The 21,786-nt window shown below is 38.6% G+C and overlaps 1 protein-coding gene and 1 long non-coding RNA gene across 11 annotated transcripts in view; one reads left to right on the top strand and one right to left on the bottom strand.

The window, feature by feature from the left end:
* Nucleotides 1-21,786, top strand: part of ARID4A (AT-rich interaction domain 4A) — a 47,111-nt gene that overhangs the window by 7,308 nt on the left and 18,017 nt on the right. For all 3 annotated transcript variants that reach the window (XM_064423001.1, XM_064423003.1, XM_064423002.1), the window contains 6 exons: nucleotides 7,718-7,797; nucleotides 7,900-7,994; nucleotides 8,562-8,694; nucleotides 10,088-10,167; nucleotides 11,877-11,953; nucleotides 13,391-13,557. In XM_064423001.1, coding sequence (XP_064279071.1) covers nucleotides 7,718-7,797; nucleotides 7,900-7,994; nucleotides 8,562-8,694; nucleotides 10,088-10,167; nucleotides 11,877-11,953; nucleotides 13,391-13,557 — 632 coding nt within the window. The remainder of the gene's footprint in view (nucleotides 1-7,717; nucleotides 7,798-7,899; nucleotides 7,995-8,561; nucleotides 8,695-10,087; nucleotides 10,168-11,876; nucleotides 11,954-13,390; nucleotides 13,558-21,786) is intronic.
* LOC135302511 (uncharacterized) lies at nucleotides 1,938-15,779 on the bottom strand. 8 transcript variants are annotated; one of them, XR_010364105.1, is made up of 6 exons: nucleotides 15,468-15,779; nucleotides 14,522-14,627; nucleotides 13,632-13,796; nucleotides 13,410-13,510; nucleotides 11,030-11,242; nucleotides 1,938-3,227 (listed from the first exon to the last, which is right to left on the bottom strand). It is a non-coding gene; the product is annotated as an uncharacterized LOC135302511 (long non-coding RNA). The 8 variants fall into 8 exon arrangements; XR_010364104.1 differs by lacking the exon at nucleotides 1,938-3,227 and adding an exon at nucleotides 3,238-5,464; XR_010364102.1 differs by lacking the exon at nucleotides 1,938-3,227 and having other exon boundaries at nucleotides 9,987-11,242.

The raw sequence follows: 21,786 nt of genomic DNA, 5'->3' as shown, positions 1-21,786 counted from the left end.
TCTCCCCAGTTATGTAAGAGAGAAATCATGCATGTCATGATTTTTACTTCACACATTTATTTAAGTGCTGTTGCTCAGAAACTTGAACCAATGGATTAATTAACTATTGAAATTTTCTTTCCCCAAATAATATTTTTTGACAGGCAGAATGCAGAAAAAATGTTTTCCACATGCAAATGTGTTATGACTGCTAGGATTTTGTAAAAGTTTGGAGCTCAGGGGGGATTTAAGTAATTTTATGGTAAATGAACATGCAGAGCTGTTACATGGTGCTTTAACTATGAGAATACAATTGTAATTGTTGGATTTAGATCTTAGGAATATTTTTTGTTAGTTCTGTGGGGAAGGCTGCTTGTTGGAGTTGGAAACACAGGTAACATTGACCAGAGTAAGCAGATCATCAAGTCTGCATCGTGGCTCTTCTGCAGTTAAAACTGGGAAAGTGTTCTAGCTTGAATGCAGGAATATTGACATGTGAAAAATAAGCTTTATCTTCAGCCTGCTGCTTCCATTGTGTCTTTGCAGAAAGTTTTGGATAGATACGAGGTGTGTATTTATGTTGCTGGTAAAGCAAACATTTGAATTGGTTGCTTTTTAGTAGCTGGTGGGTGTGCTGCTCCACAGCCTCCCTGACTGATGCAGTCACTGCTGAAGAGCTGAGAGGGAGGTGGATTAACCAGACTCCAGGTTTACAGGATGCCTTCCTGAACATTTAGGGATGGAAAGCACAAGGGAAAGCTTGTATTTCAGTAGCTTGTGCATTTCCCTTACTATTTATTCTCTCTTATCTAACATGTCTTTCTCAGTGATCTAAAAGCAAACTGATCTCTGGCTAATGAAACCAGGAATATATACAGGCAAACATTTTCAGAGTATTAAGCACAGATGTGTAAAAAATGCCAGAACAAACTGCCTGTGTGTCTAGTGAGAAGTGATGATGTTCACTTTTGCATATCAGTTTCTCTGTTTCATGTAGGGATGTCAAGGAGAAAAGTCACCTGAAACAACTTTGCTTTTGTCGATAAATTGGATCAGTGGAAGTGCTGAGCTTGCTATAATAGGCTGCTTTGCCACCACTATAATGCAAGAGCCCAGTGATGATCAGTTTCTCTATTTCCACAGCATCTCCTGTCCATTAATGCTGTTCATGTACCCAGAATAAACAAGGCTTTATTTGTATTGTAGTTTCAACAGGATCACTTTTTGACCTCTTTTTATATGACAGTGATGTTAATCTAGCCATGTAGTCCTGTTGAACATTTCAGCTGTGATTTGGAAATATTTCTGAAATTACCTTTGAAATTCAGCTTTTCAGTATAGGCAGGTAAAGAGGCAAAAGGTGTTTGGAGTGGAAGTTTAAAACTGTCTGGGAAATGTCACTGCACAAGGTACTCCTCAAATCCAAAGTAATGTGACACTAATAGGAGTTGAAGTTCTTTGGTCAACAAATGGTTCAGTTGGACCTGATGATTTTACTAAGTGATTCAGTGATTTGATGATGTTTTTCTTTAGAATGAAGTTATCTAAACTGAACTTCTTTAATTTACAAATTACAAAATACTGCATTGATGCTTTTGAAGTGCTGAATATATTGCTAGGTGATAATTGCATAGAACTAAAATGGTCTGTCAGATCTGCTTTAGCTGAACAAGGTTTGAACTACAGTTTACTGAGTGTACCAAGCACCTGATTCTCTGTTAACTTGTAAAATGCTTCAGGTGTATACTGAAATAATGTCTGAAATGACTGACAAACAAAGAAACCACAACCCAGACCACACCTTACAAAGTGCATAGTTGTATTTTCCTTCTCTCACACCTTACAAGCATTACCAGAATTTCAGAATACATAAATCCTTATGCAGATGTTCTTTGAGGAAACACTTTTGTGTTACCTCTGCACAGAACTAGAAGTAATGTAATATATATATAAAAGTGAGAAACAGGATTTCATTTGAGCAAGCATCCAGGAGTTGCTGTTAGAATGGCCTGGTTTGTCCCATGTCATCTCTCCTTTGAAAAAGCTCAGGTCAGTGATCTGTGTATGCTTAGGTCACTTTTTATTATGTAATATAATTTCTACAACTTTAAACACATTTAAACAAAAATAGATCAAATACACTGAGCCTTGTATTTTGCTAGGGAGGCTAATGGAAAAGTGTTTCTAAAGAAAGAAATAAAAAACATGTATTAACTTTCAGTAATGTTTCCTCTGAAATGAGTAGGAAGTAGGAGAGGGAAACAGTGAGAGGTCTTTGCAGTTTGTAGCAGACCTTGCTGTCAGTTATTATGCTTTTATCCCTTACTTGAGACTTATGACTTTCAGACTCTCCTGAGGCACATCAGTGAGCCCCACAGCTCTGCTGGTGGCTTCTTCCTCTCATGTAGTCATGGTGGCATTTTGTAGTCATGGTGGCAGTTTCCAGGAAGTGCTGAGTTGAGTCTGTGCTGAGAGGAGTTAGAGACCTGGGTGCTTGTTCTGGGTATGAAGAGTAGTCTCAGCCACCAGCTGCATCACTGCACGTTACTGTGGTGGTGAGGTCACAGAAATTAAAGACACTGAGCATTTGGTTTTAGTCATCTTGCATGTTTCATGGATTTTGAAAATTCCAGTTCATAATGTTGAGGATATTGATCAGCAAATGAACCAACATTGATGTCCTGGGACTTCAGGAGCAGGGTTGCTAACAGGAGCTATTTATAGTCACATTTTCCTATTTTCAAAGAAATGGGTTTTTTAATGGTTTGTGGAGATATTTATGCTAAGAAGAAGAACAAGCTTGGTCCTGGGTCCACTACAGCTGTAAGCTCTTACTGCAAGGATGCTGGGAGCTCTCAGTGCCCCCACGGCCAGCTGAGTCCATCCATGCCAGAGAGCTGTGTGTCTGTCCCTTCAGAGCTTGACCAGCACCCGTCCTGCTGGGTGCTGGGCACTGGCCATGTCTGCAGGGCTGGTTTGACCAGTTCCCAGCATCCTGCTGAGCTCCACGTGGCAGGAGCATCATCTCTGTGCTGTGCATGTGTCATCCAGGAATCCAGAACCACAGGTGTTTGCCTCCACTTGGCTGGTGTTCTCCACCACCATCACCCACCATGAATTTGTTCTTTTTAAATTTCGCTTGTGAGGATTTTGTGGATTTGTCCAGAGCCCTTCCATGGGATGTGTTGTGTAAGTACACCTGTGGCACATAAAACCACATAAAACCTGTTGGCTGCTCTCTGAAGAATCTAGAAAAAAAAAAAGAATAACAATTTGTGTTGTGTTTACACATTTTAGGGAACAGGTGAAAGGAGGAGCAAGATTTTGTTGTGAAAAATAGTATTTTAACAGTAGAACCTTGTTACAAATCAACTGGATCTAACCTTTGCTTTTGAAACCACCTTTGTTACTATGTGAACAGAGTGTTAAAAATATCTTAAAATTGTGTACAAACAATACTCTAGGGAAAGCAAGGAGGTAGATTTTTTCTCTAATCTCTTTATGTGTAACAACAGTAAGATTCACATTTCAGAAAAAGCAGATTCAGGCAGCAGGCTTTTGTCTGGGAGGTGATAGTTTTCTATGAGTAGCCTCAAAGGCCACTCAAACTTCCTTGTTTTCTGGGATATTTCAAATATGTTTTTGTAAGAGGAACTTGGGCTCACTTAAAATCATTTAAAAATAGTAAATTTGAGTTTTGTGGTGTCTCAGTAGCACAGTACAGTGCAGCACTTGCTCTTTAGTCCTTTTACAATGATGAATCAGTGGTACAACCCTTGTCTACAAGGCCACTTAACAAGCACTGCACAGCTCCTGGTACTTCCTATATTGTTTCCACAGCCGAACCCCAAATATCTGCAAAATCTGCACACATTAGTCAAGATATTCCTAGACAACATTTCTTGTAGTTCATAAATTGCTGCTTGCCAGGCAGCCAGTGAGAATAATTCAGTGTGCACAGTGACACTGGAACAGCTTTAATTTGTGGTATGTACTTTCATTTCATTGTATTGGTGACTTAAAAGTTTCTCAATGGGTTGGGAAACGAAACAGAATTGTTTCCTTGCAGTGTAGAATCTAATCTCTCTTGGTTTGGGCAGCAGCAGTAACACAGCTTGTTGGATTTGAAGTTTGCAGGATGCAGCTTGAGGGCTGTTTGCCCTGTGCACTTGTGTGTCACAGAACTGCCTTGTGCTGCTAACACTGGTGGCTCTGTGGAAGTCATCTCGGAACTGCCATGAGGATGTTCTCTCTAGAGTTCTGCTCTCTTCTCCTTTCTGTCTTGTTTTTTGTTGGTTTTTTTTCTGTCTTAAATCTATTTATAACACAGCTGTATATATATTTCTAAATGAGATGTAGTCAAACTAATCTGTAGTGTTTTGAGAGAAGCTTCTTCACAGTTCCTAAAAATGATTTTGATCAGTTGACTGGTTGATATTATGTCTTTAAATACATGAAAACCAAACTTGAGACAGCCTTATTGTAAAGATAGGGTCAGTGGATTTTTGCTGATGTTGTGTACAAGTCTGCCATGGACAGGAAATGGAAGATACCAGCTAATCAATAGTGAGCTTAAAGTTGTATTTTTGCAACTTTAAGTAAACCTAAAGTTTACTAACTTCACTAACTTACAGTAAATTATATATTGTATATTTATATACTTTTATATATGAGTATTATAATTTTATATATTATATATTTACTAACTTATAGTAATTTTTTTGGTTTTTTTAGTTCTTGCAAGTTGTTGTATTGATCACTGCTGGGAAGTTTGTTTTTATTTTTCTGTCCTAGATTAGGGTTGTGTAGATTTCCACAAACAGAAAAAAAACCAATTCTGTTTCTTTCCTATTGTCACAGACAAGGTCGAGATGCAGCAAAATCCTGAAAATTTCCATTTTCTTGTCCCTGTTTCAGTATGCTCTGCATGGAACATATTGGGCTCAGTTCTTGGGACTAGACCAAGCATTATGGCAGGGACTGTTCCTCCAGGTTGTGCTGCTTACTCATCTCTTCTCCCCTTCTGTCAGTGTTCCTCATTAAGGAACATGTTTGGAAGAAAGGGCTCTGCCCGGCAGAAATGTCACTTCCCTTCCTTCCCGTGCTGCTCCCTTGGCTGTTCAGAGCAGTGAGCAGTTCCCTGGCTAGTTTGTATCCTTCCCTTCCCAGGAATCAGCTGCTGCACCTTCTTTCCCCAGCAGGCCCCTGCCCACTGCCAGATGAGGCAATGGGAGGACCTCAAGGGCTTCTGCTTTTTCACCCTTGTTTTTTGGAAAGGCAGGACTGTAATTTCCTCTTCAGAGATGAGAATGGTGACACTGCAAACACATCCTCTGATGACTTCACTCTGTGTGTGTGTGGATGGGGAGATGTCTCCTTGTCTTCTGTTCCTGTTTCCTGCCCTCTCCCTGCCCAGTGAATCTTCCTTATAAAACACAACCTTTAGGATTTTTGCTTTTGAAAAATTTGGAGTTGTAGCAATAACCTGTTGAAGGAATGAAGTAATTGATACAAGTTATTCAACATTAATTTAAAAGTTTTTTGTTTGATTGTTAGTTGTAGGCATTTTAGCTAGAGTTAAACAACCTTGCTTCTGGATGAGATTAAAAAGAGGAATGAATTTGCAGCTTAGAGTGTATTAAGTTCTTCTGACACGACTGTTATCACAGCTTCAAAATATCTCATAGCCAAAAACTGTGCCATCTGCCTTACTGCTTATATTTACAGAATCCTTAATATTTGATACTGTGCCTTGGACAGACATTGCCTTAAATCCTCTAGGACTAGCATTAAAGATCACTCAGAGGGTGACATGAGTGTGAGCAGTACTTTGGTGTAGCAGATTTTTCTGAAGAGTGAGATGGAAACCACAAGGCCTATTTAGTTTAAGAAATGCTTGTATTTTTAAAGGTGCTGAGTTTATCAGTGTGAGTTTCTGATTGCCCTTTCAGTAAGGCACAGTCGAGTGTTTTGCCTAGAGGAGAAGCAAGTTTGAAGTAGCTACAATTATGAAATACTTCAAGCATCATGGTTATTTGGAGAGACTCCTTACTTGGCTCCACCTTAGTAACTCAAATAATTGATATTTTTGTATGGCAAATGGTGCTTCCTTTCTCTATTGAAACTTACTAAAGTGATCACTTATGTGGATAAAGAAATATTTCTGTTTATGCTGTTCTTTTACACTTTGTTGTTCTGCAAGGATGTTTCACTCCAAGTTCTGCAGCCACGCTGGCAGTTGCAGGTTCTTTGTACATGTCCACGGCATAAATTGTTACTCTTGATTGTCATAATTTCCTTATGTGTCTTAATTTAAGTATATTTTACTGAGGGCATTTTATTTAACCTTCAGTATTTATAACATTTAATCTTTTAAGGATGAAAAACTGGTATAGGTCATCTGCTTTATGAACAGTTTATTTGTTTTATCCCTCTACTGGAATAGCTTTAAAGCTAGTCCAGTAGAGGGATAAAGCAAATAAACTGATAGAGATAGAGCTTCCAATTGTGGAGATAATAACTAAAAAAAGCAGTTTAGTTCTATTGTCAAGTATTGGGGTTTTTTTAATCCAATTACCTGTTGCCAGTCACTAGCCATTTGTCCCCTAAAATTATTATTCTTGAAAATTTAGTAGCTTGAGATTTTTAGAGGGGGGAAAGTTAATTGTTTTGTGTGTACAAGTGTTCTAAGCCATTAAAATAATTTGGTAGTGGAGCATATGGAGCATACCACAGCAGTATTTACTTTGAAGATGGAGGAACCTTAAAGCTTATCTTATCCAGCTTAATTAATTTTATAAGTATGCCAAAATTACCATACTGCTATGCACAGCACTTGACACTTTCTTTCACTAGTGCACAAAGCCTGTTTCAAGTAGTTTAAATACAGAGAAGTGTTCTCTTCTGCACTTTGACCCCATACAAATAAACTTGTACCTGGCTGGGATTCCAGCCTGCAGCCACCTGGGCTCTGCTCTTTGCAGTCAGGGGGAATTGGTAACTTTGCTTTCCTTCTCTTCAAGGAAATTGTCCTGAAGTTTTTTTAATCTAAACTGAAGAATAGTTTATTCTCAGGCAAAGCTTGCAGTAGCTCCATAGTGTTCTAGCCTTCTTCTGCTGTGTATTGATGGAAATTCATGGAACTTCCAATTAATGAGATATAACACAACAGGATGTGTACTAAATATTCCTTATGAAGTGTCAGACCTGGAATTGCAGGTTTCCAGTATCTTGATCTGTTTGTAAGATGGCATTGAAAGTGTAGCAGAAACATGTTTTTCTTTCCATTGATCTTTTTGTGGGATTGCTCATAGCAGGAGGAGAAGTAAAAGGTACCATGTTTATTAAATGATGATAAGTAAGGAAGAAATGTATAGGGTGGGAAAAAACCTCCACAAAACCAAACAAACCCCTAGATAATAAGATTGCTAGATAATAGTAACTGGTGTGCAGCCAGGCTTGTGGTTTGAAATGTGAGTTGTATTGATAAGAAGAATGTCTAAATTACACTCAGACTTTCATCCAAAGCCTGATTGTACTGGCTTGAATCTCTGTGTGAAAATCTATTCCAAGACTGAATTCTGAATACTGACTTTCCTTTTGCTTGTGGACTAAAGAGTGAGTAAATTAGGCTTGAAAGTGATGTTTTAGAGAATGTTCTTGATTGTGAGATAAGCAGTAGACTTGGGACTGAGATCTGATCAGTTTGTGCTGCTGTGTTTTCTTGGCTTCACCCTAGTTTTTGATGATGGTGATGAAAGGACCTTGAGACGAACTTCATTATGCTTGAAGGGAGAAAGGCACTTTGCAGAAAGTGAGGTAAGACAATGGTGGACATGGAATTAAAAATAAATAATTCACTTTTTTTTTTTTTACAACAAGATATTGCAAACCATTGCTGTTTCCCCCTTTTCCATGCAGACACTTGATCAACTGCCACTAACCAATCCAGAGCACTTTGGAACTCCAGTTATTGGGAAGAAATCTAATAGAGGGAGAAGGTCTTCTCTTCCTGTGTGAGTTTTGGGAGTGTTTTGCTTTTCCTTTAGTGTTCTTTGCTAAAACTGAAGCAGTCCCATTGAATGAATGCTCTGTCACCTGAATTTTGTGCACAGCTGATAGACATGGTCATATGCTGACAATACTGTGAAATGGAAGGGTTTTTTTCCTGTAATATCCTTAGAACATTTATCTTCTTTCATCTAATAGGAAATGTAGGATTTTTAACCTTCTTGATATTAAATACAGTTAAAAAAACAAACCAGATGCTTTTTAATTTTTTGAGGTAGAGAGCATTTTTCTCTATTTCATGTCTGTGCACAATCAAAACCTGAGTCATGTCTCCATTTCTAACATGATGCTGTTGTAAAATACTGCTACTTGGAAAGAATTCCTACAAAACTCCTCTTACTGAGTAAATGCACTTAGTATTTAAGTGTATTTCAAGCAATTTCATCTCTTAAAATTATAACTGTTTTTGAAGCTTTGCAAAATAGGAGGAAAAATCTTGTTGTAAGCTCTTTTTGGTTTTCAAGTAGTAACTTCAGACAAACTTTAAAATATTATACATTTTCATAATTCAGTACTGAAGACGAAAAGGAAGAGGAAAGTAGTGAAGAAGAGGATGAAGACAAGAGGCGCCTCAACGATGAATTGCTTGGCAAGGTTGTGAGTGTGACTTGTAATTCAGAGAAGGCAGACTGGTACCCAGCTTTGGTGAGTTCCTTTTGCAGCAAAGCTGTGAATGTAGTCAGGCTAAGCTCTACTCTCATGTTGGCTAAAAATACAAGTGTTTTGCAGTGTCTCTGAAGAGTAGGAAAGCAGAGATTAACATTTATGTGTAAGTTAGTTTCATGGCATTAAAGTGTTTTAGAACTGCATACGAAATGATCAGTGTGTAATGATACTTTTCTTCTAAAAATAAAGTATGTTAGGACTTGCACTCCTAGGCAATTTAAGAGGATGTAGATTTATAAATTTTAATTGCAGTGGGATTTGAATTTTTTTAAAATGTAATTATTTTTTTTCCTTAGACTTTCAGTTGTATGAAATACTGATTTCTTTGATGCTTGCATTTGTGTAACTGACCAGTGGTCAGTTACTCCAGCAGCAGATGTTGGTGCTTATTTTTATTTGACTGTCAATAAATGATACAGCTGTTCATTGCCACTGCTGACAATCAATATACATTAAATAAATCCAAGTTCAAGTAGACATGTATTGTAAAGGCAGGCAGTTTGCATCTTATTGATACAAAAAGTTTACATGTGCATATTACAAGTTGCTTTCTGTAGAAAACTTTATGGTATTTTCAGACATGGTGTAATGTGGGGTGAACAGTTGACACTGCCTTATCCACGTGTATGTACCTCAGTTTCAAATGTGCTATTTTACATGTTCTGGTTGTAGCTCCCTTTAGTAATGACAGATTTTTATTTAACATGGTTCTGAGCTGGTAGGTTAAGTACTTGGAGGTTATATATCTGCATTTAACTTCTTCTGCTTGTATATGTTCTAGAGCAAAACATAAACTTGTTCTGTTTGTGGTAATACAAATATTGCAAATGTATTTTTACCACTTGCTTTAGACCTAGAGATGATACTGCTGTGGAAGGATGTGGTGGATTTCACAGTGGTTTGTATTATCCACACCTCAGTAAACAAAACAAACCAAAAAACCAACTTAAGTCTCAGTTTAAATGCCAAAAATCAGAAGCTAGCATAAAATAAGTGGGTTTGTGACTTTTTAAATAGATGCTTTTAAAATTTTTGTGTGAATAAGCTAAAAAAGCAGACTGAATGAACAGGATCCTGTGATATGACCTCAGCAGATTAGTTTTCAAATGAAATTTTAGACTTCTTGGCTTGTACATAACAAGTCAATAGTTTGGGGTAAATTGCTTCTTGAAATATGTTGTTGTTGGCCTTAGTAGTATAAATTGAAGTAGGTTTGTTTACCCAATACTGCAAATATAATAGGAGAAACAGCAGTTTTCCTGCAGTCTATCTTTCTTTCCTTTCAAGATCAGCTTTTTTTTGTTTGTTTGTTGTTTTTTTGTGTGTGGTTTGGGTTTTTGTGGATAAAGGAATGTTTTATTTGACTCCTCAGGTTGTGTCCCCGAGCTGCAATGACGATGTCACCGTGAAAAAGGACCAGTGTTTAGTTCGATCCTTTGCAGATTCCAAATTGTAAGTGACAGCTCACTTTGGTTAGATGTCTGTGGGAGGAAACTGGGAAACTCAGCACATACTGCTCCTGAAGATGTTATTTCTTCCAAAAGGAGAGGGTTCAGTTTTCTGTAGTGCTGGATGGACACATTTGGCATCCACGATCTATTTCCAGCTGACTCCTTCTGTGCTTCCTCACCCTTTCCATTGTGTGTAGCAATAAGAATTCATTGACTCAAGAAAGTTTCTGGTGCATCTTCATGTAAAAATATCAACAGCTTAAAGTGTAAACACCTGGGTGTTTTTCCTTTTTTTAAATGTAATTTCTATCCTTCAAAGTGAGTTTTGGTTTTAATTATTTCCCTTACTGCCTTAAATTACCTTCTGTATGGGTGTCAGTTGTAGTAGTTTGGTATCTGCCTCATTACCTCCAGTGCCCAGATGTCCATAGTTGGTTACATAGTTTATAAGGGTTCAATCTACTTTTTTTTTAATAGAAAAGAGAATTCAAAGAGAATTACTAATGAAAATGTTTACAGAATCTGAATCATATTCCTTCAAAAAGAAGGAAAAGTCCTGTTAGTCCATCCTCCACTCCAAAGTGAAGAGAGAGGAGAGAGAGACAGAGATGTGTCTCACATGATGAATAATATGTTCATAAGAGCATGAGGACTGTTTTTGGGTTTTTTTTTACAGGCTGCTCCCCTTTATTTCTCTTCATTGTTATTGCATTGCATCTGTGGTAACACATTGTAATTAAAAAAAGTCCTTGCCAAATGCCACCTGTCACCCTCTTTCTTTCAAAGTTAGCAGTGTTTGATTTTTGATGGCCATGATTTTGAGTAGGTTATTTCAGTTGATTACTGAAATGTATTTCAAGTACCTGAGGACTTGGTTCATTTTGGCCTCTTCATGTGGATATGTCATCAGCCTTCTGGATAAGCCTGGCTCTGTGCTGAAGGTTGAGTGTTACTGGTAAAACATCTAGATCTGCTTTGTCTGATTTTTTTTGTTCCCTTCCTATAGCCTAATAGCTTTAACTTCAGAAAATGGCAGCCTCTGGTTCGTGAAGTTTTACTCCAGATTTTCTGAAATACTGAATGAAGGAAAAAAAAATGTGTTAGACTAACTCCCTTGTAAGGCTCTCCCTGCATTTTGGTTAGGATTGCTCTTGTAACTCAGTGACTGGATATCCAGTATGACTTTGGAACAGAGCAACCTCCATATGTTTTGCTGTGAGAACACTTTTGTAATTTAAAAATGAAAATCAACTGTCTATCAATGCAAATCTGTGAATTGGCTTCACTGTTGTTCTGTGCTAGTAAAAGGGCATTTTGAAAATAGAGGACTTTTCTGTCCTCTTAGCTAGATCCTTGTTTTGGAGAGCAGCTGTTGATTCTTGTGCATATTTTCAGTTCAGAAATACTTTTTCTTTTTGTCTGCATGTTTAACCTTTGCAAATTTGTGCAGGTTAAGCAATTAAAATAAAGGACATTTACAAAGTTTTCTTAGTTACTTAAGGAAACTCTAATGCCTGGATTTCAAAGATTGGAAATGCACCCTGGGTAACTTACTCTTGTATTTGGACCATACAATAAGAAGTGCCTTAGGCAGTTGTTAGCAAGGACCTTGCAAGTTAATGATAACATGAAAATTTTAGAAATTGCTGTCTTTCCAAGTTAAATGCTTGCTTTTCTGTGATGTAATCACAAAATCTTATTCTTTTACAGTTACTCAATAGCAAGAAAAGACATTAAGGAGTTAGATCTTCAAAACTTACCAAAATCAGAGTCCTCTCCTAAAAAAGGTAATTTAGAATAAATTCTAGGTGTTTAAAATAAGTAATTTCATACAAAGGTTCGTTCAACATTTGCTGATAAATGATGACCTGTTGATTTCTGATAATTGCTCTTGGATATTTTGTAAACAATTTTAAATGGGAGAAGTTAGAGAAACTTTGGATATAGCTTTGTCTAGTAGAAATCTTCTTTATTTGATTTTTGTTTCATTACTTTGGTCCAGTCCAAATTTGTGGAAAATGAATAGAATATTTTCAGTGTAATCTGTTTGACATGTCATTGAGCAGTGGAATATGTAGTTACCTCTCCTAATACTAAAATTTTATGCTATTGCTCAAAACACTCTGTTTACTTTAAAAATACCCAGACAGCATGGTGTAAACATCATAACAACAACAGTGTGTGATTAATATTTAATTTAAAAATATAATTACGGAATTGGATGGATGGATGGGTAGATGACATGGATACCAGAATCCATCAAAACATTAAATGTGTTAAGAAGAAATGTTTTGGTTGTATTTATTAAAAATTATGATAAAAAATGCCACCCAACAAAAAAGAAATCTCCACTCAACAACAGTATCTGGTTTGAGTAAAGGTGTGCAGCAGCTCCTTAACAAGTGAAGATTTAAAATGCTTCAAAGGAAAGGTTGAGGTGGTTTTGATTGATTTGTCTAATATTACATGATTTCTCTTCTACTTTGTTCTTAATAGCTGTTTCACAGTACAAGAACTTTGGAACAGCCAAAAAAAAATAGCAGATGCCAGGTTTGAGATAAATTGAAGAAAGGGACTTTTTTTCCCTGTGCAGAACATAATTGGGTTGTGACATTCCTTGCTACAAGGGAATGTTTTGGAACCAAAGGTACTAATGGTTTATGGTTTAAAAAAAAAAGGGAGTTGAGACCTATGTCTGGAGGTTTTTCTGTCAGCAGTGTTAAAAACTGGTGCCCTTTCTTCTCTGGTAACACTGAACAGTTCATTGCAGTATGTTCTTCTTTTGGGTGTTTTTCTGGCTCCTTTATTAAAGTCTTTTATTGTGACTGAGGGGCAGATTTTGGGGTTATCTGGGTTTGTTTTGCTTTGTTGTTTTCCACCCTTGGAGCACCTCTTAAAGAAAAAGAATTTGAGGTATTTCCATTTTACAAATGTAACTTGTGCCTGTCCCATCACTCCTTTGCTCACTAACATGTTTTCCCTCTGTTGCAAACATTAATGTCAAATCTCTTTGGGCAGTGCTCTCTTTTATTTTCTTTTTCTTTTTTTTTAATCTAAAACATGATATTTTGGAAAGAGCAGAGTAAGCCATAGTGTTTGATCTGTGATGGATTCATTGCATTTAAGTTGGTGTTTCGAGTTACAAGAAGGTGAAAAGGAAATAAGAAATGTTTTGTGCTGAGAATGCTGCAGAGGAGGTAAAGCCAGGGCCCTTTCCTCTCTAGGGCTACAGGAGGCAAGCACCTTTCTCAGCACCAAGGGAGTTCCTCGGAACTGGAAAATGGACATCAGTGAAATCCTGGAGTCCTCCAGCAGTGATGAGGAGGATGGAGCTGCTGCAGAAACTGATGAAGAGGAGCCAAAAAGAGAAGAGAAAACAGAAGAAGTAGCGGTGAGTTTGGACAATTTCAGCCATTTTTGGACAAGCTCAGTCATTTTTCAGGGATAATTTAATGACTTGCTTGCCTGAAAATCCTGCACTTTCCATACTGTTCTCAGACTCAGCTCACTTCAGTGACTTTTCAGTCCTGCTCATTTTGTCTCTGCTACAGTTGTATCTCTTGGGATTTGTGAGCAGTGGCAAGTTGTCTCCTGTTACCTGTTGAGGAAACTGGACACAAATCTCAGAAGCTAAATTCAAGGCAGAAAAGAGTGAAAGTGGGTCCAGAGAAAAGGCAAAACCAAAAAACTTACATTGAGCCTAATAGTAGTAATTCCACCTTAAATAGAGTATCTATGTATTTTTCTTTTGTAATTTCCTTTTGTATTTTTCTTTGTATGTGTCAGAAATCTAGATATTAGGAATTTTAAACTTTCTATACTAAAAAACACAAACCCTCAAGAGAACACTGCATTTGACCTGAACCCACAGAGAAAGATTCCAAAATTAATAAACAACACTAAAATTACGAGTATATAATTTAAATAAAAACTTGTAATATCACAAAAGAATTTAAAGTTTTAAAATACAGCAATATATTTATATAAAACAAAATAAAAATTTTAAAAGCTAATCCTTCATGAATTTAACTAATATTTTATAATTAAACAAAAAAGCCCTCATTGTGGACTTTAAATAACTAATGATTAAGCTAAAAATAAGAATAATTTAAATATAATTTCCTAATTAAATAATTTAACCTTAAAAATCCTCGTAAAAATAATTAACCATTTTACAGCTTATTAATAAAATAGAACTTACATGTGTGTAGGTTATATGAAAGTAACCAGTTTCAGAAAACAGTAGTGTGATTTTAAAAAAAGACAAAAATTTCAAACAAAAGCAGGAGGTTGACTGAAACCATGAGCTGATTCACAGGGCAGTAAATGCTGCTGAGGAGCAGTACAGGACAGACCTTGTGCCTGTTAGGTTGGGAATCACAGAGTGATGTGGTGGATGGACTTCGTGTCTGACGTGCTGTGGCTTGTCCAGACTGGGAGAGGAATTCATGGAGAGCAGCCCTGTGGAGAAGAAGGGCTTGGGGCTTCTGGTGGATAAAAGGCTGGGTATGAGGCAGCAGTGAGCACTCGTGGCTCAGACACTGAGCGTGTCCTGGGCTGCCTCCCAAGGGATTGTCCCTTTGCTCCCCCGAGACCCCGCTGGAGCCCTTTGTGCAGCGCCGGGTCTCAGCACAGCAGGGACCTGGAGGAGACCAGGAAACTGCTCCAGGGATGGAGAGCAGGGGGGCATCACCTGGAGAGGAGCCTCTGGGAGAGACCTGAGAGCCCTTTCTGGACCTTCTCCAGCCCCAGGAGAGCTGGAGAGGAGCTTTGGACAAGGACAAGAGGGAAAGGCTTTAGAGTGAGTGATTTAGGTTAGACATCAGGAAGAAATTCCTGGCTGTGAGGGTGGGCAGGCCCTGGCACAGGTTGCCCACAGAAGCTGTGGCTGCTTCATCCCTGGAATTGTTCCAGGCAAGGTTGGACAGGGCTTGGAAGAACCTGTTTTGGGGGAAGGTGTCGAAGGTGCAGGGAGTTAGAGCTGGGTGATCTTTAAGGTCCCTTCCAACCTTTAAGGTTCCTTCCAACCCAGATCGTGGAATGCGATTCCATGATTCTCATAATAACAGTTTTTTCTGCTTTCGAGTATTTAAAGTGGCTCCTTTTGCACGAAGTTAGCCAGTTTCCTCATGTCATCAGAACTGCTTTTACAGAATTCTCTTCTATTTCTGCTCCCTGCTTGTAACCTGGATGTTGGATTTAGAAGCATGGGCGGAGGTGGGGGGCGGGGAGGGGAGGCACTGCGGGATTTATTTGTTTCCCCACCGCGCCATTCTCACAATACACCCCAAAAACACGAACCGCGAGCCCCCGGCGCGGCCTGTGCGTGTCGGCAGGAAGGTCAAAGGCCGCTTCCCTTTCCCCACGCCTTCCCTTCCCTTCCCACACGGAATGGCCGATGGCGCTTGGCGGCCTCGCCGTTCCCCGGGCAACCGGAGCGGGCGCGGCGCAGGCGCGGGGAGCGGCCGCGGGAGCCGGGGCTGGCCGGGGGCTCGGAGATGGGCTGGCCCTTCCTCCGCCTTTCATCTAATGCCTCGCGTTCTCCTTAGCCTTACTAGTTCGTTTGATTAGTTTTTTTAAATTTTTTTTTAATTTTTTTTTTTTTTTTCCGTGCGGAAGAGAATGTAAGTAATGCCGGTTAACCGCGGCCGCCGCGCGGGGAGAGAGAGCGAACGCGAGCGAATATTTGGAAGTCAGGCTGAAAATATGTCCAGGCAGTGGGCAGATTAGATAGAAAGGAAGTAAAACCATTTTACGTTTGAAAGAATGCAGCTGCTAGGTAAGGATCGTGTGCTTGAATCCGTGATGTGAGCGTGGTGCTTGGGGATGGGGGTTTGACTTGGGTTTCTGATCTGGGAACTGTCTGGTGGAGCTTGCAGCCAGAGATCTTTCCAGGTAAAAATAAATTTTAAAAAAGACAATAAAAATCTGGTTTTAGGTAGGAATTTTATGCTCGGATGTCAGTGTTTTGGAAAATGGAGTAGATGTCTGTGTAAGAGTAATGGTGTGATAAGATAAACCTGAGATAAATGTGTGCAGAAATGTAAAATCCTCTGGGTTTTTTCCCCCTCTGTTTGCAGTGAAAAAGACTGAATAGGCCACATTTTGCAGGGTGTGAACTGTTGCAGGCTGTATTGCTCTGTCTGTATTAACATTGGTTAAAATTTCAGAGTATCAGTCACTGAAAATCAAGGATTGCTGTACTAGTTTTCTAGTATCCATTTTTATTATCATTTTTCATGCCTATTGCATAAAATGCTGTGTGTTTCAAACAAAGAAGGGGGAGGGGGAAGCTTGGTGATTTAAAAAAAAAAAAAAGAAGCATTCCTGTAAAAGAAATAGAGATTATTTTTAAAGAAAGATGTTAATGTAAAATAGTGAAGCAAAGGATTCCAGACAGGTGGATGTGCTGATAGGAGAAGCTGTGGAATCCATTATTTCCAGGTGACAAGTAGGAATGTAAGGTGAGCATCTTCATGCTGAAGCTGTGTAGCAGAGGGTAGATATGAATCTTTTTAGGTAATGTCAGAGCAGAGCTGACATGATGGCCCATTAAGTCAAATTCCTGGTTCAACTGTTAAAATACATATTTTTAATTGTGGGCCGTGCTAGATATTGCAACAGACAACGTTCAGGGAATTTAAGGAATTTCTGGTTTTTTCCTTAGAAAGGCAGTAATACTAGCTGCAGAGAGATTTGACAAGTGAGTGATTGGGGTTTTTTTTGCCTGTATTTGAATACAGATGTTGAATTACTGAAATTTTACATTTTACAGAGTGCTTCCTTTTATTAATCAAGGTCAAAAATTGCTTCTGTCCATCCTCTCCCAGAATATTCTCAGTGGGCTTTTTGTTTTAGAACTGTAATTAGTTATATTATTAGAGATGGGATTGAAATTATTAAAAATACCTTTTTATTTTCTCCCCCCATTCCCATCTTTTGGTTTGCACAGCAGCTTTGCTGACAAGGCCTGTCCAGCTGCTGCCCAGCCATGATAGGCCATCATTAAATAATCAAATGGACACAGACCTACTTAATGTATAATCACAAGATAAAGTCAGTCAGAAAAGTCTAATTCTGGAATGGAAAGGATCCTATTTTTCTGAAGTAGAATCTTTTATAATGATAATGGAGTAGAGATATCTGCTGTAGCTGGTGTCATTAGATCCTGCCATTTTTCCAGTAGCTGGCTTAAAAATCTGCTACTTTATTTTGACAGAAACTATCTTTCTAAGTGTGGTGCCTTTTGTGACACCTTCAAGAGGAGGTAGAGTTGGTACCACCAGGTTTCCAGGCTTTACATGGCTTTTGTAAGCTAAGGAGGGGGAACAAACATGGGGTTGGTTTGGTGCTCCTCCTCCTCACCCGTGGTGAATGACTTGTGTGGTCCAGAGTTGACTGGGAAGGAGGACAATGTGGAAATTGCTTGTCATGGATTCTAACAGGGATTGCATTACACAGAGCTACTCAGCATGTTCAAATTGCTGAAATTTTGGTGATACATGGTGCAACTCAGGATTATTTTCCATTAGCCATTAAGATTTTAATAACACATTTCATAAAAATTTTTAAAAATCCAGAGGTATTATAAAAATAAATTATTGACTGAATGAAAATTAAAAGAATCATTCAATTAATTTGAATCCAGATAAAAATCTGAATATTGCTTTTACTTCTTACCCACTTTTCAACATGTCAGGAGAAGATAGTCAGCTGTGTTTGAGGGTACATTTGGCAGTCTATGCACTGCAGCTAAAAGGAAAGAGAAAATCTTAACTCCAGTATCTCCACATGAAAACAAAAGCTTTTGGAATACTGAACATTACCTGATTTTTATTCAAAACAAGTTGTATCTACTGCTGTATTTGCTTGTCTTGAAGTTGATCTATCAGGGAAGAAGAATCTAATCTCAACATAAAGTAGTGAGGCAAAGGATTCCAGACAGGTAAATGTGCTGGTAGGAGAAGCTGTGGAATCCACCATGATCCATCACATTTGATTCTCAAGCTGAAATATTGAAATACTCCCTTTTTTACCAGGGGATGTGTAAGCAGTATTTGGATTTGGCTCTGTCTCCCTGTGAGCCATTCTGATTCCATTAGAATGAAGATCTTAATGTGCAGTTATTTCAAATATCTTCTCAGTACCTCTTCTTAACAGATACATTCACTTAAAACCAGAGTAAAGGCAAGGAATTTCTTCAGAAAAAAATTCCAGCTAGCTGAGCTCCATGGCTCATTGTGGGAAGAGTTGTGGCACCTCCAGGTGTTTGCTAAGAGGGATTTTCTTCAAGGCTTGTTTCTGACAGTCACCTGGAGGATGCATGTGTAGCATGTTTAATGGGGTGCATTCATTTAACCTTTTTAAGGTTCTGCATCACAACAGCATCAAAAAAATCAGTCACAGTTGCTTTACATTGTTGCAAAGGGAAGATGCCAGAGGCATTTTCCAATGTTCCTATTCTGTAAATAAGCAAGGATTTCAGTTCTCATGGTAAGTTATTTCCATATATTTTATTAGCATTAAGTCCATAAAGGAAGGATGAGAAATCCATGATGTGTTTTAGGAGGCTTGAAATTCCTACAAATAATCAGTAGTCAACTATTAAAATATTTACATTTTGCTTCAAAATAATTCTTGTTCCCTGTGTAGGCTTTGCTCTAAGTAACTGTGGGAGATCACATAAAATCATACCCAAATTGCCATGTCTGTTGCAACCTATTTGTATTTTAAAATAACATTGAAATAGCTGACTCTGAAAGTTCAATACAGGAAAAGAGTCATTTCAAAGTTAATGAAGGGTGATATCCAGAAAGGAGTGGTTTATTAGATACTAAGAAAAAATTATTTCCTGTGAGGATGCTGAGGCCCTGGCACAGGTGCCCACAGAAGCTGTGGCTGCCCCATCCCTGGGACTGTCCAAGGCCAGGTTGGATGGGGCTTGGAGCAGCCTGGGATAGTGGAAGATGTCCCTGCCCATGGCAGAAGATGGAACAAGATGCTTTTTTAGGTCCCTTCCAATCCAAACCATTCTAAGATTCTGTGATTTATATATATAAAACCCCCCAAGCAGCTGTGATGTGTAATGCACAGAATAGCCTTTAAAAATAGCTAAACATTGATTAGCTAATCCTCCTTGTCATGCATGTGTGCATTTGTAGGAGTTCTGGCTACTGTGAAGCACAGCCTGCATCATGCCATGCACAAATGCTCTTTAAAGACTTCCTTGCTCACAGTTTTATGCAAAGAGGCATTCTCAGAATGTCACTCCAAGAGAAGTTGCAAACTGAGGCATGGCTCTGGAGTGAGTCATTGTTGGTTTGTGGAATTTATGGTTTCTTGTTGGTACAAATTAACATTTTAAGACCATGCTCATCTCCACGTGGTTTAAAGCTGTTAACTTGTTGCAATCAGTTTAATTCTTGTCATTTCCTTAATTAGTTTTCAAGCTTGGCATTAGAAAGCAAATGTGCAAGTGATGAAATCTCATTGAAGTACTGTGAAGCAACAAAATTACATTTACTGTAATTCTGGCATCTTGTCTTGATCATCTCTTCCTCTGAACTCCAAATCCTGTGTATGCTGCTCTTCCTCTTCACCTGCGTTTCTTTCACAGAAGCATTTATGGTCTTGTCAGTCTATTTATAACATAAAAGAAAGATCTGTCCCTGGTAGCTCCACCTCACATTGCCTCAGTTCAGGGCGTACGTGCTTGGAGGTAGAGATTCATTCTTTCTTTTGTAGAAGAAACTATTTCATCCTTTGTGCTCCCTCTCAGCTCTAAAGGTTGGCACCCACAGAAGCTTTAACATCTTCCTGTAGAGTAAATGATGAGTCAGGATAGCAGAGCCACATTCTTGTTGAAAATCATGCTAAGGATAGAGGCAAAGCTCATGGTGAATTAGGTGGCTCAAAACCAAATGAAGCAAAACCAGGTACAAGTGTTGTACACATTTCTGTGTGCTTCATGCTGCTGGTGCTTACCAGATAGTTTTAGAAAATACATTAATTCTGTTAATGTTGTTTGGAAGACCATAAGAAATGGAGATGGGAACATCTCCATTATACAAAGATAAAAAGATAATGTTCATGGTCAGTTTTATTGTTTTACTGTTTCCAGTGTTCCCTAACAGACGTGGCCTGCTTGTCAGAAAGGTGAAAGAAAATCTCAAACTCATAAAATTTCAATCTTTTAATTAGAAAAGAGGCATCTTAGAGATTTTTATTTATTTTCATTCAAATGAAATTCAGCCTCTCCTCCTGAAACTAAAATGTTTTTCTCATGTTGCATTTAGCTGTGAGTGTTGGATGAAAGGTCTCAGTTTTGAACTCTTGCAGCTTAAAATTTTTTTGTTTTGCTTCTCACTTGGACTTACCTTTGGCTATAGTCTCCCCCTTTTTTGCAACATCTGTATAAGAAAAAAATGAAATGGAGAGACAGAAATCTCTTCAGTAACTGGTTTTAAACAATTATCACTGTGAACTTAGTTATGCCCAGTCTAAAATGGGCACAAATGTCTGGATAGTAGCAATGAGTTTTGGAGAGCAGCACTGCCATCCTGGTTCCTGCTGGAAAGCAGTGGTGGGAATTTCAGCTCTCCCTTTGCTCTGTGATGGTGATCACAGATTGTGGCATCAGCATTTCTCAGATGTTTCCTTGATTTGGGTGCAGATTTACAGCAGCTTAGATGAACCCTCATGGCAGGGGGCTTGGGACTAGATGGTCTTTAAGGTCCATTCCACCAAACCCATTCTATAATTTTATGACAGCTGATATATTTAAAGTAAAACTTGCTCAGAACAGCAGACACTCTTTGGAATTCTTTAATGTCCAATTCCAAACAGATAACCCTGGTAAAAAAACGACATCTTATCCTCATGTTGCAGTAAGCATATCCAGGAAGGGTTGGTCTTTCTCATTTTGGCCAGAAGCAAAAGAACAGCTGATCCAAGATGTATTCTGTGGTGGTAGTCACTCAGAGCTTTCTCAAGTGACTTCTCAGAAGGATCTGCTGCCTGTTCTGGCATCAGTACCAGGCACAGTTCAGACTCCCTCTGTCCAGGGGCTCATACACCACCAACAGAGAGAAGCAGGTGCAGACTTTGGGGTGTCTCACACAGGTGGATGCTTATTGCAGCCAGGTTTTATGCCCCCACCCTATAACACTTTTCATCTTCCCTTTTTGCTTTTCAGCTGAAAGTACTTAGTCTCAGTGGAAGGGCTAAATTCTGACTGCAAGATGGCTGTTTTAACATGCATTTCTGCTGTTCTGACCCACAGTTCTGGTTTGGCTTTGTGCCCACACAGAAGAAATGGCTTTAATTCAGCTATTCAGAAGTATTTCTGGATGTTTACTGTTATTAGATGTATTTAGTTTGCACAGTTTGAGCTGTATTGCCTTCAGCCAGTAAACATTACGGTAGATGGTAGAAATTTCTCGATCTTGAAGTTATTTTGCAGTCTGGATGGAGAGAAAAAAGCTGTGGTTTCTATAGCAATACTTCACTTGATAACCTGGAAGAGCATGCTAATTCTATAGATAACTGTTTCTCCTTATATAATCCCTGTGATGTGCTGAGCAAATGGTAACTGATGCTGTACAGTGTTATGATTACACAT

The sequence above is a fragment of the Passer domesticus genome, chromosome 6 (assembly GCF_036417665.1).
Source record: "Passer domesticus isolate bPasDom1 chromosome 6, bPasDom1.hap1, whole genome shotgun sequence".
Lineage (NCBI taxonomy): Eukaryota > Metazoa > Chordata > Aves > Passeriformes > Passeridae > Passer > Passer domesticus.
Note: the sequence above shows the minus strand (reverse complement) of the source record. Positions and strands in the feature narration are given on the sequence as shown.